General features: G+C 50.0%; 1 protein-coding gene across 4 annotated transcripts in view; it reads left to right on the top strand.

The window, feature by feature from the left end:
- The window catches only part of edem2 (ER degradation enhancer, mannosidase alpha-like 2), a 105,407-nt gene that overhangs the window by 49,998 nt on the left and 36,483 nt on the right, over positions 1-18,926 (top strand). For all 4 annotated transcript variants that reach the window (XM_086005760.1, XM_086005757.1, XM_086005761.1 and 1 more), the window contains 2 exons: positions 15,653-15,692; positions 17,207-17,312. In XM_086005760.1, the coding sequence (XP_085861886.1) occupies positions 15,653-15,692; positions 17,207-17,312 (146 nt within the window). The remainder of the gene's footprint in view (positions 1-15,652; positions 15,693-17,206; positions 17,313-18,926) is intronic.

Below are 18,926 nucleotides of genomic sequence, written 5' to 3'. Positions count from 1 at the left end.
TATGAGTAATTGATAGCGCATCAATTTTATTAACAACATTTTTATAATGGAGAAGATCCTCACACCAGCATGCCTAGACTTAGATCATCGGGAGGCGGACTCATCCACCAAGTTTACTCACTGGCTTAAGTGTTTCGAAAAATTCCTGACCGCCTCCGAAGCAATCAAATCGGACGAGGACAAACTGGATGTCCTGACCTCCAAAGTGAACCACCGAGTGTACTCGGTCATCCAAGACGCGACCTCGTACGCAGATGCTATCAAGCTCCTCAAGGACCAGTACACGCGCCCAGTGAACGAAGTGTACGCCAGGCACCTCCTGGGGAGTCGTAAACAACAACCTGGGGAATCGACCGTGGAATACCTTCAGGCACTGTCTGTGCTTGGCCGGGCCTGTGGTTGTAAGGATGTAAAGGCCGCCGTGTACACAGAGGAACTTATCCGGGACGCTTTTGTAGCGGGCCACAGATCCAATTACACACGACAGCGACTGTTGGAGCAGAGCAACCTCGACCTCAACAAGGCCTCTGAACTCGCACTATCGTTGGATGCAGCCTACCAGGGCATGGATGCCTACTCCTCTGCACCGTGGACGCCGCGGGGAATGACAGCCTGGGACACGGTAGGACCGCCTCATAGCGCCGTGCCACCCCAGCCACACCCCAGCAATGGCCCAACTACCGCAGCAGTGTCCCAAGGCCAGACAGCAGTGCCCCAAGGCCAGAAATGCTACTTCTGTGGCCAGGCAAAACACCCCAGAGCGCGCTGCCCGGCGAAAAACGCGATCTGCTCGGGCTGCGGGAAGAAGGGACACTACGCTAGCGTCTGCAGGGCCAAAGCCACCCCGAACCCCAGCAGCGCCGCGTGTGGGCCATGCGGGCCGCCATTTTGGACCTCCCCGGCCGTGTGCGAATCACCGGTACAGCAGCCATTTTGGACGCCTCCAGCCACATGGGGATCATGGACGCCGCCATCTTGGACGACAGCCGGGACGCAGCAGGCCCCCGACACCGCCTCATCTGATACCCGCAGCGACACACCGACCCCTACGCTGGCATCCGTTACACTGGACCAAGCGAGACCGCACCAACTGGCCAGTTCCACAATGGACATTAAGGTAAATGGTCACGATGCAATCTGCCTTTTTGACTCTGGGAGCACGGAGAGCTTCATCCACCCCGACACGGTGCGGCGTTGCTCTCTCCCAGTCCTGCCTGCGCAACAGCGGATTTCTATGGCCTCCGAGTCCCAGTCGGCGGACATCAGCGGCTACTGCGTGGTGACACTCGTAGTAGACGGGACCGTGTACGATCATTTTAAACTTCTGGTCCTGCCTGACCTCTGCGCTGCCGTCCTGCTGGGGTTAGATTTTCAGTGCCACCTTAAAAGTGTTACGATGGCGTACGGTGGACCCCTACCCCCACTCACAGTCCGCAGCCAGCAGCTTCCAAATTGCCCGCCGCGCACCAGGTGCAACCTCTCCACACTCAGTCACCCCCCCACCACTGTTTGCTAACCTCACCCCCGACTGTAAGCCCATCGCCACAAAGAGCAGGCGATACAGTGCCGGGGACAGGGTTTTCATTAAAACCGAAGTGGAGCGGCTCCTGAAAGAAGGGATTATTGAGGGCAGCACCAGCCCCTGGCGAGCCCAGGTTGTGGTCGTTAAGACCAGCGAGAAGCAGCGCCTGGTCATCGACTACAGCCAGACAATAAATCGCTACACCCTGCTGGACGCCTACCCACTCCCCCGTATAGCTGATATGGTCAACCAGATCGCGCAGTACCGCGTCTTCTCGACCATTGACCTGAAATCAGCGTACCACCAGCTCCCCATCCGCCCTGAGGACCGCCAGTACACTGCCTTTGAGGCAAACGGCCGCCTCTATCACTTCCTTAGGGTTCCCTTTGGCGTCACCAACGGGGTCTCCATCTTCCAAAGGGAGATGGACCGGATGGTAGATCAAAATGCGTTGCAGGCCACTTTCCCATATCTGGACAATGTGACCATCTGCGGCCGTGACTTGCAGGACCATGACGCAAACCTCGAAAAATTCCTCCGCACCGCCCAACTCCTAAACCTGACATATAACAAGGAGAAGTGCATATTCCGCACAAACCGCCTCGCCATCCTTGGCTGTGTTGTGGAACACGGAGTCATCGGCCCCGACCCCGACCGGATGCGTCCCCTTATGGAACTTCCACTGCCCCACTGCCTCAAGGCCCTGAAGAGGTGCCTAGGGTTTTTCTCCTATTACGCCCAGTGGGTCCCCTACTATGCGGACAAGGCCCGTCCGCTGATCAAGTCCACCTCTTTTCCCTTGACGGCAGAGGCCCGCTTAGCCTTCCACCGTATCAAGGAGGACATTGCCAAAGCCACCATGCACGCAGTGGACGAATCCATCCCCTTCCAGGTGGAAAGCGACGCGTCCGACTTTGCCCTGGCCGCTACCCTCAATCAGGCGGGGAGACCCGTGGCCTTCTTTTCACGAACCCTCCAAGGCCCGGAGACCAGACACTCCGCTGTTGAGAAGGAGGCCCAGGTGATTGTGGAGGCTGTGCGTCATTGGAGGCACTACCTGGACGGAAAACGATTTACCCTGCTCACTGACCAGCGTTCAGTTGCTTTTATGTTTAACAACAAGCAGAGGGGCAAAATCAAAAATGACAAGATCTTGAGGTGGAGAATCGAACTTTCCACCTACAACTACGAGATCTTGTACCGGCCCGGGAAGCTAAATGAACCCCCGGATGCGCTATCGCGTGGCACCTGCGCCAGCGCGCAGATCGATAGACTACGGGTCCTCCACAATGACCTCTGCCACCCGGGGGTCACCAGGTTCTTCCACCTCATCAAGGCCCGCAACCTGCCTTACTCTATTGAGGAGGTCAGGACCATGACCAGGAACTGCCAAGTCTGCGCTGAGTGCAAACCACACTTTTATAGACCAGACAGGGCCCACCTGATAAAAGCCACTCGCCCCTTCGAGCGCCTGAGCGTTGATTTTAAAGGGCCTCTCCCCTCCTCCGACCGCAATGTGTACTTCCTCAATATTATTGATGAGTACTCCCGTTTCCCGTTCGCCTTCCCCTGCCCAGACATGACCAGTGCCACGGTCATTAAATGTCTGAACAACCTCTTCACCCTGTTCGGCTTCCCCAGCTATATCCATAGCGACCGGGGCTCATCGTTTATGAGCGACGAACTCCGTCAGTACCTGCTAACTAGGGGTATTGCCACAAGCAGGACCACCAGTTACAACCCCCGGGGGAACGGACAGGTGGAAAGAGAAAATGCGACAGTTTGGAAGGCCGTCCTGCTAGCCTTAAAGTCTAGGGGCCTTCCAACCTCCCGCTGGCAGGATGTGCTCCCCGATGCGCTCCACTCTATTCGGTCACTGCTCTGCACTGCCACTAACGCCACCCCTCATGAGAAAATGTTTGTCTTCCCAAGGAAGTCCACATCAGGGACGTCGCTACCGCCATGGCTGACGTCCCCAGGGCCGGTCCTACTGAGAAGACACGTGAGGACCCGTAAAACGGACCCCCTGGTCGAGAGGGTCGACCTCCTCCACGCCAACCCCCAGTATGCTTACATCGCATACCCGGACGGGCGGGAGGACACAGTCTCCATAAGAGACCTTGCACCCTCGGGGACCACAGTAACCCACTACCCACTACCACCCCCCCCCCCACGATCCGATATCCAGCCCCAGCAGACGGCAGGCCTGGGCCCCGCGACCCGCTCGACATCTACGAGGACGACACGCCTGTGCCACAGCCTACGCTGGACTCGACGCCGGAAGCTTCACTACCCCTGCCGTCGCCACGCCGATCACAGCGGCAGACAAGACCTCCGGAGAGACTCCAATACACTAACTTTTAATACACTTCACCCCGCCGGACTCAATTTTAAACAAGGGGTGAATGTGGTAAACCACTGTTTGTATTCCTGTTTGTCCTGTTTGTATTCCACTGTGTACATGCCTGGACATGCCTCGGCTGACTCCTCCCACAGGTCCTAGTATAAAGGTGACTGCTCCCCAGCCCTTGTATCCTGGACCGGTCGACCACTCGAGGCAGACCTCCATTCTGTTGTTAATAAAAGCCTTTGGTTACTCTTCTAACTCTCGGTCTTTTATGAGTAATTGATAGCGCATCAGAAATTGGCATGGAGGCGGGATGGGGTCGAGACCCCCGATTTCGGGAATTTAACCTCCTGCACGCCTCCAATCCCGACTCCATGGCACACTGATAATCGAGCCCAAGGTGTCCAGAAAAGATAGGGAAGGAAAAGAGGGAGGTGGGGTGGTAGTACTGATTCGGGAAGACATTGTAGTGTTGGAAAGAGAGGATGTCCTTGAGGGGGCAAGGACTGAATCTATTTGGTTAGAGTTGAGAAGCAAAAAGGGTATGATCACGCTATTCTATAGGCCTCCAAATAGTGAGAGAGAGAGAGGAGCAAATCTGCAGGGAAATCACAGAGATGTGCAAGAACTATAGAGTGGTGATATTGGACTTTAATTACCCAAATATTGATTGGAATAATGTTTGAGTAAAGGGAAAGGAGGGGGAGGATTTTCTGAAATCTGTTCAGGAGAACTTCCTTGACCAGTATGTTCTCGTTCCAACTAAGAAGGAGGCATTGCTGGATCTGGTGCTGGGGAATGAGGTGGGCCAAGTGTCTGTGGGAGAACACTTGGGTACGAGTGATCATCGTATCATAAAGTTTAGATTAGTAATGGAGAAGAGCAAGGAACAATCTAAAAGTAGAATTTCTAAATTGGAAGAGGGCTAACTTCAATGGGATGAGAGAGGATCTAGCCAGGATAAACTGGAACCAAAGATTGACAGGAAAAACTGTAACGGAACATTGGGTGACCTTTAAGAAGGAGTTTCAGGTACAGGCTAGGTACATTCCAACAAGAGGGAAAGGTAGGGGAACCAAAGCCAGGGCTCCTTGGATGACAAAGGAGATAGAGAATATGATGAAACAAAAAAAGAGGGTATATGATGCATGTCAGGTGAATTGTTCAAGTGAGAACCAGGCCAATTACACTAAGTTGAGGGAAGTGAACAGGAAAATAAGACTGGCAAAGAGAGAATATGAGAATAGAATGGCAGTTAACATAAAAGCGAACCCAAAAATCTTCTACCGGCATGTAAATAGTAAGCGGGTAGTAAGAGGCATGGTGGGGCCTATTAGGGACAAAGAAGGTGATATAAATCAAATCAAATCAACTTTTATTGTCATTGTTAGTGCACAAGTGCAGTACAACGAAATGTAGGCTTGTGGCTCCTGAGAGTGTACATTTAGATTAAGACATTTAAACATTCAACATACATTTGGCTTGTAATACATTAACATAACCATAATAAAGTGCATTGGCAGATGTGCAGGCTTTAGAGTTTATTTGTGGAGTTCAGTAGGATGACAGCCCTGGGAAAGAAGCTGTTCCTAAATCTGGTCGTACGGGTGCGAATGCATCTGTAGCGTCTCCCAGATGGCAGGAGGGCGAACAGACTGTGGCTGGGGTGGGTAGGGTCTTTGATGATGGACCGTGACCTCCGTAAACAGCGTTTCTGGTATATGTGCTCTATGGTCGGTAGCCGGGTGCCGGTAATGCGTTGGGCAGTTTTGACTACCCGCTGCAGGGCTTTCCGGTCATAGTAGCTACAGCTGCCATACCATACTGTGATACAGTTCGTCAGGATGCTCTCTATTGTGCAGCGGTAAAAGTTAGAGAGGATCAGGGGTGACAGGTTACATCCCTTCAGCCTCCTTAGGAAATATCGGCGCTGCTGGGCCTTCTTCACCAGAGAGGAGGTATTGAGGGACCAGGAGAGGTCTTCCGTGATGTGGACTCCGAGGAACTTAAAGCTGTCCACCCTTTCCACCACAGCCCCATTGATGTGGATGGGGGTGTGACTTCCGCCTTTAGACTTACTGAAGTCCACAATGATTTCTTTGGTTTTCTTGATGTTCAGGGCCAGGTTGTTATCGGCGCACCACTTCACGAGATGCTGGACCTCCTCCCTGTAGGCTGACTCATCGTTATTGGTGATCTGGCCTACTACCGTGGTATCATCCGCAAACTTGATGATGGTGTTGGAACCGTGAACAGCCACACAGTCGTGGGTGAAGAGGGAGTAGAGGAGAGGGAGTATATGCTTAGAGGCACTGAGCAAGGCTAGAATACTTAATGAGTACTGGAAAGGCTAGATATGCTTAGAGTGGATAAGTCGCCTGGTCCGGATGGTTTGCATCCCAGGTTGCTAAGGGAATTGGGGGAGGAGATGGCTTGCCATAATCTTCCAATCGTAGTTAGATACACGGAGGTGCCAGAGGATTGGAAAGTGGCAAATGTGACCCCCTTGTTCAAGCAAAGATGTACGGACAATCCTAGTAACTACAGGCCGGTCAGTTTAACATCAATAGTGGGTAAAGCTTTAGAAACAATAATTAGGGAAAAAATTAACAGGCACTTGGAGAGGTTTAAGTTAATTAAGGAGAGTCAGCATGGATTTGTAAAAGACAGATCGTGTTTGACTAATCTAATTGAATGTTTTGATGAGGTAACAGAGAAGGTTGATGAAGGGAATGCAGTGGATGTTGTCTACATGGACTTTCAGAAAACGTTTGACAAAGTACCACATAAAAGGCTGGTTAACAAAATTGAGGCTCATGGAATAGGAGGGTCAGTGTCAGCTTGGGTAAGAAATTGGCTTAACGACAGAAAACAGCGAGCTGTGGTAAATGGTTGTTTTTCAGACTGGAGGATGGTAGACAGTGGTGTTCCCCAAGGGTCAGTGTTAGGACCACTGCTTTTTTTGATATATATAAATGACTTGGATATTGGAATACAGAGTAAAATTTCAAAATTTGCCGATGATACCAAACTTGGGGGTGTGGCAAACAGTGAGGAGGATACCAATCGACTGCAACAGGACATAGAAAGGCTAGCCGAATGGGCAGACAAGTGGCAGATGGAATTTAATACAGAGAAGTGTGAGGTGATGCATTTTGGCAGAAGGGATAGGGAGAGACAGTATAGACTTAACGTTCTAAAGAGTGTGCAGGGACAGAGGGACCTGGGGGTTCATGTGCATAGACCTTTGAAGGTGGCAAGACATATTGAGAGAGGATGGAATATCACGGCGCTATTGCGCCGCAATGCTGCAGGCATTCCTCCCCTTATTAAAGGGGAGGGGCCTTACGCAGCGCAACCCGGGGCCCAGATGGGCCACCAGGGATCGGAGTGCCGGCAAAAGAGCGCAGCACTTGAGATGTGTTGGCCTCACGGAGCGCAGCCGGCACTCCGCGGGGGGTGGGGGGGGGCTGCTGAGAAGGCCAGGGACGGCAATGGGGGCAGGTGCTGGCAGGTGGCCAGCAACAAAAATGGCCGCCTGGCACCTTGCCTTTAATTAGCGCTGCCCCGGCCGCAGGTAGGCCCCCCTGACCCCGTCGGACATAGCATCCAGCGGTAAGTCAGGGGGCGCTACCGAAGATCGCGGCCGGGGTGCCGCGCATGGTGATGATGTCATCACCGGCGGCGCAGCGCCGTGGGGCACTAATGATTACTGCTGCCGCTAACCTCCCGCTGAATTTCATGGGAGGCGTTGGCGGCGCTGCACCCAGGCGCTAGTTGCTTTGCGCCCCGTTAGCGCCCTCTTAAGGCGCTAACTGGAGGCGCAAAGCAGCCGAATTTTTCCCCCTTGGGATCTTGGGCTTCATAAATAGAGGCATTGAGTACAAAAGCAGGGAAGTTATGCTGAACCTTTATAAAGCGCTGGTTAGACCACAACTAGAGTACTGTGTCCAGTTCTGGGCACCACACTCTAGGAAGAATGTGAAGGTCCTTGAGAGGGTGCAGAGGAGATTTACCGGAATGGTTCCAGGGATGAGGGATTTTAGCTACAAGGTTAGTTTGGAGAAGCTGGGGTTGTTCTCCTTGGAGTAAAGGAGGTTGAGGGTGTAAAGTCCGCGCCTCAATAATACACGGACTTCGGGAGAACAGTTTAACAGGTACTTTACTGAACAGGAGGGCAACGTCAGACTGAAATACAGAAGCCTGCTAGGGCCTTTTATACAGGGGTGGTCACCGCCAGTACTGCAGTCTAAAACCAGTTCTTCCCTTAAAGGTACATACACAACAATTCCTCCCCTTTTAGATAAACAGTACATAACATTCATTTAACAACTAAATAATAACTAATTACAACTTTCTGGATATTATATACATCAACTGAAATAATCATTTATAAGTTCAGTCTTTGAGGAGGCTTCCTGATCCTGACTGGATAGTGCCTTTCTCGAGTATCCTGTTCTTGCGGCGAAGCTGATTCTGGTTCATGGTCACTGGTTGGTTCGTCGGCTTCCAATACCACTGCTTCTGAGGTAGACGCAATCTGTACTTCAGGTTGATTACCAGGTGCACCTTCTCGTGGCACGGTTTTGGCTTGTTCCTGTGACTCTAGAATCTGGTCAGCATGGCGTCTCACGATGCTCTCTCCAATGTCCACTGTGTACATATCGTTCCTGGCTGCCATTTTTCTGTTCGGTAGTCGCGGGCCAAGACTGGTTGCCCTATCTTGAAGCTCCTGGTTGGCTTCTCATTTATGTGCTGGAATTGCTTATCCTCAACATCTCGTCTTATGTTTGGTTTGAGCAAATCCAGGCGACATCTTAGCCTTCGGTTGAAGAACAGTACGGCTGGAGCTTGGTTGGTTACTGCATGTGTCACATTCCGGTAAGCAAACAAGAAACTATGCACCTTGTGTTGTAGTGGTATGTCGTCATTATACATTGCCTTTATGGCCTTTTTAAAGGTCTGAACAAACCTCTCAGCCAATCCATTTGTGGCTGGATGATATGGGGCAGATGTGTAATGTTTCACCCCATTATTCTTCAGGAACCTCCGGAAATCCTCAGACACAAACTGTGGCCCATTGTCGGAGCAAATCTGTTCTGGCAACCCATTCCTGGCGAAGATGGTCCTTAGGACTGCAATAGTTTTCTCCGTGGTGGTGGAGGACATTTTAATGACCTCTGGCCATTTCGAATGGGCGTCCACAGCGATTAGAAACATTGAGTCCATAAATGGACCAGCAAAATCAATGTGTACCCGTTGCCATGGAGATGAGGGCCACTCCCATGGATGTAGCGGGGCCTGTGGTGGAGCGTATTGGACCTTCTGGCATCCTGTGCATCTCTTGGTCATATCCTCGATTTCTTTATCGATTCCCGGCCACCACATTTGCCTTGCAGTACACTTCAATTCTTTCCACATACGTGGTCCAGTCTTCTACCTCGTTGTCGAAAGCAGTGATACTGCCACTTTTCGGCATCTTGGGTGATTTAAAATGGCGCCTCCCACGCTTTTTCTCCTTCCCCAATGGAATAAAATGGCGCCTCCCGCGCTTTTCCTTCTTCCCCAACGGGATAAAATGGCGCCTCCTGCGCTTTTCCTTCTTCCCCTTTCTGCCGCGCTGCTCCTAGCGTTCTACAGGGTAATGGCGGCGACCCGCGGCTTCGGCGCGTCTCGCTTTCCTTCCCCCCCCCCCCCCCGTTTATTTCCTCTCTGCTGCCCGGTTCTTGAGCACCGACCGCGCCCTGTGCGCTCCACCCTCTCATTTTCTTTTCCCGGTGACGCTGTGCGGCCCGTTTTGTAGAGCCGCTCGATCGAGCTTGAGCCCGCCGCAGTCCGGAAGGGTCAGCGCACTACCTGCTACCAGCACGATTTGCTGGAACACCTTAACTGGGGAGCCAAGCACAGCTCTCCACAGTCTCTCCCGCAATTCTCCGAACACCGATGAATTCTTTGGGCGGTTGCCCGCAGTCGACGCCCGTTGCTCAGACTACGACCTCCAAGAAACCTCCTCTCGGCGAGATCCCCGTGAGATGATGCCACACTGCAGGTGAGTTCGAACTTACTCGTCGCCACTGTAAAGTCCGTGCCTCAATAATACACGAACTTCGGGAGAACAGTTTAACAGGTACTTTACTGAACAGGAGGGCAACGTCAGACTGAAATACAGAAGCCTGCTAGGGCCTTTTATACAGGGGTGGTCACCGCCGGTACTGCAGTCTAAAACCAGTTCTTCCCTTAAAGGTACATACACAACAGAGGGGAGATTTGATAGAGGTGTACAAGATTATGACGGTTTTGGATAAGGTAGCCAGAGAAGGACTGTTCCCATTAGCTGATGGTACAAGGACTAGGGGTCACAGATTTAAGGTTTTGGGCAAGAGATACAGGGGGGAATGTGAGGAAGAACTTTTTTACGCAGCGAGTGGTGAGGACCTGGAACTTGCTGCTGACGAGGGTGGTAGAAGCGGACACACTCAATGATTTCAAGAGGAGACTGGATAGGCACTTGAGGGAAATAAACCTGCAGGGCTACGGGGATAGAGCGGGGGAATGGGACTGACTGGGTTGCTCTACAGGGAGCCGGCACGGACTCGATGGGCCGAATGGCCTCCTCCTATGCCGTTATGACTCTATGACAAACAGCAATGCGATAATGACCATATAATCTGTTTCAGTGATGTTGATTGATGGATAAATATTGGCCAGGACACACAGATCACTAAGCCTCGGATTAATTCTATTAAATATTTGCGAATACGAAAATTCATGGGGAAATAACAATTAAATAATGAAGCTTTGTGGCAAGACTCCCAGATGGCTCAGTTAGTTTAGGAAATGTGTAGCAATTGGAAGGTCCCCGGTTTCATCTCTGTTCTGTGGTGTTGGCTGATCCCAGCTGGGAGCTCAGTAAGCACGCCTCAGGATCTTTGGAGTAGGAAGGAGGGAATCCGCCAGGGTTCCCCCTTCCGATTGCTATCCTGGTTTTTCGATGATTATATTAAAGGCAGAGTGTCCGCAGATATCGCACTTCAAATCTTTGTTTTCAAATCCCTCGCCCCTCCCTATCTCTGTAATCTCCTCCAGCCTCACAACCCCTCCCCCCCACCCCCCCCCCCCCCCCCCAAAGATCTCTGCACTCCTCTAATTCAGGCCTCTTGAGCATCCCCGATTTTAATCGCTCCACCATTGGCGGCCGTGCCTTCAGCTGCCTGGGCCCTAAGCTCTGGGATTCCCTCCCTAAACCTCTCCGCCTCTCTCTCTCCTTTGAGACGCACCTTAAAACCTACCTCTTTGACCAAGCTTTTGGTTACCTGCCCTAATTTCGCCTTATGTGGCTCGGTGTCAAACTTTGTTTTATAACGCTCCTGTGAAGCGCTTGGGGACGTTTTACTAAGCTATATAAATACAAGTTCTTCTTGTTGTTGTTGTTATTCAGACCACCCACTTTTTTACAGATGCAAAACCAATCTTCAAATGCTGGCAAGGTCTGAGCTACAGAATGAAACTGATGCACACATTCCAATTTTGTAATGTGTCCTGACAGCAATTAAACTCTTGTGACATCAGGCTGTGTTTACTTCCAGCAATCTGAAACAAGATTTTCGTGGGCTATGTGGAACAATCTTTGTTCCAGTCCTACTCGGGTCCCCTCCCTCACCTCTTTTTCCGATACATTGATGACTGTATCGGTGCCGTTTCCTGCTCTCGCCCCGAACTTGACAATTTCATTCACTTTGCCTCCAATTTCCACCCTTCCCTCACCTTCACATGGTCCATCTCTGACTCTTCCCTTCCCTTCCTCGACTTCTCCGTCTCCATCTCTGGGGATAGGTTATCGACCAATATTTACTACAAGCCCACTGACTCCCACAGCTACCTGGACTACACTTCCTCCCACCCCGCTTCCTGTAAGGACTCTCTTCCATTCTCCCAGTTTCTCCGCCTCCGCCGTATCTGCTCCGACGATGCCACCTTCCACACCAGTGCTTCAGACATGTCTTCCTTTTTCCGCAACCGAGGATTCCCCTCTACCATGGTTGACACTGCCCTCGACCGTGTCAGTTCTATCTCCCGCACCTCTGCCCTCACCCCTGCCCCTCCCTCCCGGAACCACGATAGGGTTCCCCTTGTCCTCACCTTTCACCCCACCAGCCTCCACATTCAACGGATCATCCTCCGGCATTTCCGCTACCTCCAAAGTGATCCCACCACCAAACGTATCTTCCCCTCCCCTCCCCTTTCAGCATTCCGCAGGGACCGCTCTCTCCGAGACACCCTAGTCCACTCCTCTATCACCCCAAACAGCCCTTCCCCTTCGCCTGGCACCTTCCCGTGCAAGCGGAGGAGATGTAACACCTGCCCCTATACCTCCCCCCTCCCCACTGTCCAGGGCCCCAAACACCCCTTCCAGGTGAAACAGCGATTTACTTGTACTTCTCGCAATCTAGTATACTGTATTCGCTGCTCACGATGCGGTCTCCTCTACATTGGGGAGACCAAACGCAGATTGGGTGACCGCTTTGCGGAACACCTCCGTTCAGTCCGTAAGGGTGACCCCGAGCTTCCGGTCGCCTGTCATTTCAATTCACCGCTCCATTCCCACTCGGACCTCACCGTCCTTGGCCTCTTGTACTGTTCCACGGAAGCTCAACGTAAACTCGAGGAACAGCACCTCATCTTCCGATTAGGCAGTCTGCAGCCTTCCGGTCTCAATATCGAGTTCAACAATTTCAGATCATAACCTCGGCCCCTATTTCATTTTCACTTATATTTTTCCACTCCTTTCCTTTCCCCCCCCCCCCTTTCCTTTTGTTTCTCTCTCACACCTGGCAGCTATCTTTTGCCCTGCCAGTACACTTTACACCTAATCACAGCCTATTACCATCTCGTCTAGCTTCTAATCTCTTTTACTTCTTTTGGTTCTTTTATTCTTTTGTCCGATCGCAGCCCTGCCTTCGATCTAGTTCCTTTTCTCTCCAGTTTTGAAGAAGGGTCAAACCCGAAACGTCAACTCAAATTTCTCTCCACGGATGTTGCCTGACTTGCTGAGTTTTTCCAGCATTTTCTGTTGTTAATCTGAAACAAGACACTGGGAGTAGAGTAAATACATTGGCTGAGTGTGTTCTGTGGTGTAGCTATATAAAATTCTAACAGGACTAGACAGACTAGATGCAGGAAGGATGTTCCCGATGGCGGGGGAGTCCAGAACCAGGGGTCACAGTCTAAGGATAAGGGGTAAGCCATTTAGGACAGAGATGAGGAGGAATTTCTTCACCCAGAGAGTGGTGAACCTGTGGAATTCTCTACCACAGAAGGCAGTTGAGGCCAATTCATCATTAAATATATTCAAGAAGGAGTTAGATATATTTCTTAAGGCTAAAGGGATCATGGGATATGGGGAGAAGGCAGGGACAGGGTACTGAATTTGGATGATCAGCCATGATCTCATTGAATGGCGGAGCAGGCTCGAGGGGCCGAATGGCCTACTCCTGCTCCTATCTTCTATGTTTCTATGCCAACTAAAAATGAGCAAAAGTTGACCAGCAGCTTCAAAGCAGAGCTGACACACGAAAAATAAGGAATTACACTGAGAGTGCAGTGGGACATGGGCTTGTACCTTAAGCTGTAGGTGTACTCGACATTACTTCACTTGTACTGCAGTAAGTACATGAAAACCTGACGGGGTACAAGCGTTTAAGTTACAAGATTTATTTTATAGGGGGTCTGCGAGATGCCTTCTTCAGAATTATTTTTAATACCTTCTTTGCATTTTCTAGTATTTTGAACGAGCATGTTGCAGTTTTTAATCTTGCTAAGGGACATCGGATCGGTTTTATTAAAAGCTACCGTCTGCCATTTGAAAATTAGTTATTATGTTTAAAAAAAACTCTCCGTATCAGACCAACATATTATTGGGAGATTTAAAAAAATTGGGTGCAATACAGATTTTTTGAACCAATCCAGGGAGAATTGTCGGCTGCAGATTTAGAATTGTGAACCGTTTTTCCAAATATTGTTCTCTTTCCCCCCCCCCCCCCCCCCCCACCCCCAACAGCTGACGGTACATTTCCTGGGGAGTTTGTGGGAATCCTTTCTGGAAAATTTAATTTCTTTTAACATTAAAACTGATACAGTGTGGTTAACTTTTAAACAGTTTTACATTTCATAATTTTCAAATAAGAAAAATAAGTGATACAGTATTTGGATTTTCAACAGACTAACTATCAGCAGTTACCTCAAGTGTTGCTCTCCCCCTTCAACCTGCCCAGTACACAAGGGCACTCTACCCCCTAGTTCACAGAGACACTTTACCCCTTCCTACCTTCCCAGTCCTCCTTCCTTCTCCCCTGCCCATGGTGGAACTCTTCCACTTTTCCCCAACCCCTTCCCAATCCTTGCTGGAACTCTTTCTCCCACCCCCGCCTCTCCATCGCTATTACTTCACTTGTACTGTACGCAGCCAGGTTCAATTGCTTTGGCTAACAGCAGCAACTACAACAGGGCTCGGGTCGAATCATAGAAATTTATGGCACAGAAGGCCCATCGTGTCTGTGCCGGCCGAAAAAGAGACCCTGACATAAGAAAACTACTAGGCACTTGGTCTAAGCGTTAAACAAAGCTTTAATCAACTGTTTTACAACATGGAGGTCTAGTTGTGTCCTTCACTAGTTCCTGTTAAGAATGTCCTGCGCAAGCTGGGCCCATGTCCGAATATTTATACTCTCCCTGGACAGCGCCACCCGCAGGCCACTCAGTATTATTTCATATAAGTCTTTCTTTCATGAATGACTGATTCATGTCGCACCCTAATCCCACTTTCCAGCTCTTGGTCTGTAGCCCTGTAGGTTACGGCACCTCAAGCGCATATCCAAGTACTTTTTAAATGTGATGAGCATTTCTGCCTCTACCACCCTTTCAGGCAGTGAGTTCCAGACCCCCACCACCCTCTGGGTGAAAAAAGTTCTTCTCAACGCTCCTCTAATCCTTCTACAAGTTATTTTAGGTTATTGACCTCTCTGCTAAGGGAAATAGGTCCTTCCTATCCACTCTATCTAGGCCCCTCATAATTTTATACACCTCAATTAAATCTCCCCTCAGCCTCCTCTGTTCCAAAGTAAACAGCCCCAGCCGACCCAATCTTCCTCATAACTAAAATTCTTCAGTCCTGGCAACATCCTAGGAGAGTATTATGGGACCGCCTTCACCACACAGACTGCATGGTTCAAGAAGGCCCATCACCACCTACTCGAGGGCAACTATGGATGGCCAATAAATGCCAGCCTTCCCAGTGATGCCCACACCCCAAGAATGAATTGAGAAGGAAAGAGAGGGGAGAACCCATGAGTGGAACCGAGGGGGGAAGGGGCTTGATTTTAATTTGCAGACTGGAGCCAGCCCCCCCGCCCCCCAAAAGGCTGGCTGTTTGCATCAAAGGCAGGTTGTGGCGTGTATCTTAACGCACTAGGCCATCCAGCCTGCAAAAGCCCCAGGTTGAATTTTTTCACCTGTGCTGGGTGAGCTGATCTCGGCTGGAGCTTGGAAGCTCCGAGGTGAAGAATGGCCAGGTACCAGAGGGCTGCTGGGAACCCAAGCAACAGAATTCTGTCAATGGTTCGATGCTTTTGGGGGGGAGGGGGGGGAGTGAGTAATAATTCTCAGGAGAGTAATTGCGAATAAACTTTTTTGTTACTGTCGCTGATTGAATCAGGGATACAGTCGAGTTGCTGTGCCAAGCATTCCATACTGTGCAAGAAGCTAATTTTATTTTCTGCATTTCACAGCTTTTCTCTGACCCTGATCGATGCATTAGACACGCTCTTGGTAAGTATGCACTCATTTTGATTGGATTGATTGGACTGTCTGGCCCCATACAGGCTCAGTCCAAGCTCATTTTTCTTTTGAAATGATTTCTTTCCCACCAATTCTTTTTCTACCAGTTCTTCCTTTCTTCTGCTGAAAATGTTGACTAGTTCTAGAAGTGTGGCCGTATGGCCACCGTTCACCTTCTGGCAGCTTGTCCGAGTACTTGGCTACAAGCTATACGGCCACGTGGGGCATCATCGTCGAGCCCAAACAGGAGGGTCACTGCACGACAATCAGAAGTGGGAACCCTGCCTGTTTTTTGCCTATCTAGCCCCAACGCACTGAGGTGTCTTGTAGCATCTCTATCGTTGCCCTGGTGGAGATCACAATATATATTAATGATCTAGACAAGGGAACTAGATGTAATATCTCCAAATTTGCAGATGACACAAAGCTGGGTGGGCGTGTGTGCTGTGAGGAGGATGCCGAGAAACTCCAGGATGATTTGGACAGGTTGGGTGATTGGGCAGAAGCATGGCAGATGCAATATAACGTGGATAAATGTGAGGGTATCCACTTTGGTGGCAAAAACAGGAAGGCAGATTATTATCTGAACGGCAATAGATTGGGAGAAGGGGAAGTGCAACGAGACCTGGGTGTCCTTGTGCACCAGTCGCTGAAGGTAAGCATGCAGGTGCAGCAGGCGGTTAAGAAGGCAAATGGTATGTTGGCCTTCGTAGTGAGAGGGTTTGAGTACAGGAACAAGGATGTCTTGCTGCAATTGTACAGGGCCTTGGTGAGACCACACCTTGAGTATTGTGTGCAGTTTTGGTCGCCTTATCTGAGGAAGGATGTTCTTGCCATGGAGGGAGTGCAGCGAAGATTCACCAGGCTGATACCTGGGATGGCAGGAATGACGTATGAGGAGAGATTGGGTCGATTGGGCTTGTACTCGCTGGAGTTTAGAAGAATGAGAGGGGATCTCATTGAAACTTATAAAATTCTGACAGGACTGGACAGACTAGATGCAGGAAGGATGTTCCCGATGGTCGGGGAGTCCAGAACCAGGGGTCACAGTCTAAGGATAAGGGGTAAGCCATTTAGGACAGAGATGAGGAGGAATTTCTTCACCCAGAGAGTGGTGAACCTGTGGAATTCTCTACCACAGAAGGCAGTAGAGGCCAATTCATTAAATATATTCAAGAAGGAGTTAGAGATATTTCTTAAGGCTAAAGGGATCAAGGGGTATGGGGAGAAGGCAGGGACAGGGTACTGAGTTTGGATGATCAGCCATGATCGCATTGAATGGCGGAGCGGGCTCGAGGGGCCGAATGGCCTACTCCTGCTCCTATCTTCTATGTCTATGTTTTGAAGTGGTTGACTCTCTATGGCTCCACAGTGCTAGTCACTCTCCAGTACCCCGCCCAAGTGGCCATTGTTAATGCGTGTGGCTTTGTGCGTGCTTCCGGGGGGCGGGTGGCGGGTGCACGAATGTGCAGGTTCTCATGATGTTCCAATCTCTCTGGTTTCAGGTGCTGGGTAATGTGACCGAGTTTCAGAGAGTTGTTCATATACTTCAGGATGGAGTGGACTTCGACATAGATGTCAACGCATCCGTGTTCGAGACCAACATTCGAGGTGAGTCTGCAGCACGCCCTTTAAAGCTTTTACTAACTAAAGAAAGAACTGGCACTTGTACAGCGCCTTTCATGACCTCCCAAAGTGCTTTACAGCCAATGAAGTACTTTTTGAAGTGTAGTCGCTGTTGTAATGTAGGAAATGCGGCAGCCAACAAGGTCCCACAAACAGCAATGAGATAATGACCAGATCATCTGTTTTTATTAGTGATGTTGGTTGAGGGATAAATGTTGGCCAGGACCCCCGGGAGAATTCACCTGCTCTTCTTCAAATAGTACTATGGGATCTTTTACGTCCACCTGAGAGAGCACACGGGGCCTTGGTTTAACGCCTCCTCTGACAGTGCAGCACTCCCTCAGTACGGCACTGGATTATGTGCTCCAGTCTTTGGAGTGGAACTTGAACAACAACAACAACTTGTATTTATACAGCGTCCTTAATGCAGTAAAATGCGCTGCACAGGAGTGTTTTAAGACAACAAATTTGACACCGATCCACATAAGGATGAATTAGGGCAGGTGATCAGAAGCTTGGTCAAAGTGAGAGGTTTTGAGTAGAGAGAGGTAGCGAGGCGGAGAGGTTTAGGCAGGGAATTCCAGAGCTTAGGGCCCAGGCAACAGAAGGCACGGCCACCAAAGATTGAGCGATTCTAATCGGGGATGCTCAAGATGGCAGAATTAGAGGAGCGCAGATATCTCGGGGGTTGTGATGCTGAAGGAGATTACAGAGATAGGGAGGGGCGAGGCCATGGAGGGATTTGAAAACAAGGATGAGAATTTTGAAATCTAAACCCTCAACCTTCTGACTCCGAGGCGAGAGTGCTGAAGCTTGTGGCTCCTTCTTTCCTTCCAGCCACCTGCTCATATTTTCCCAATCCTATCTCTGTCCCGTCTTAATTTACATGTTTCTGCTTCAGATGAAGGTGGCCCTTTGGCCCATTTAAAAAAATCTCGTCCATCCAGCTGTCTTTTCACGACAGCATCTAGCCATATTTAATCACATCTAGTGCACAGTCACCCACCCTGGCAACCCTCAGTGTAAAGAACAGCTATCTGACATCTGCCTTGAATTTGCCCATCACCACCCTGAACATCTTGGCTTCTTGTCTTGTATCTGAAAGTAAAGTTTTTGAGCTTATTTTTGTATTATGTTGTACGTATGTTACTGCCCTCTCCTCTGTTGTGATATCCAAGACTGGTGTCTCTTGGGAACTATAAGGTTACACTGCCGACGTGTTATTAATTATAACCGCAGCAGTGAAAGAGTCACCATTTGGAAAAATTATTGGCACAAGTGAGCGAGCATAATCAGCTGCTCCATCTTTACAGCTGTCGTTCTATGTCCATATTTGGGGGAATGGTAGCATGGTGGTTGTGTTACTGGACTAATGCATCTGGAGACATGAGTTCAAATCCCCCCCCCCCCCCACAGCAACTGTGGGAATTAAATTCAGTTAATTAAATACATCTGGAATAAAAAGCTAGTACAGGAAACTTTGTGCTATCTGGAGGTGAGCTATCCGGCAATTTGGAGCCACCGGCAAAAATCAGCAGCCGTTTTTTATTCTTTTTGTTTGTTTTTTTTGCTTTGTTTGAACAGTCAAGCTGTGCAAGG

Source organism: Somniosus microcephalus, chromosome 13 (genome assembly GCF_052327205.1).
Source record: "Somniosus microcephalus isolate GS21.2 chromosome 13, FLI_Smic_1.0, whole genome shotgun sequence".
Lineage (NCBI taxonomy): Eukaryota > Metazoa > Chordata > Chondrichthyes > Squaliformes > Somniosidae > Somniosus > Somniosus microcephalus.
Note: the sequence above shows the minus strand (reverse complement) of the source record. Positions and strands in the feature narration are given on the sequence as shown.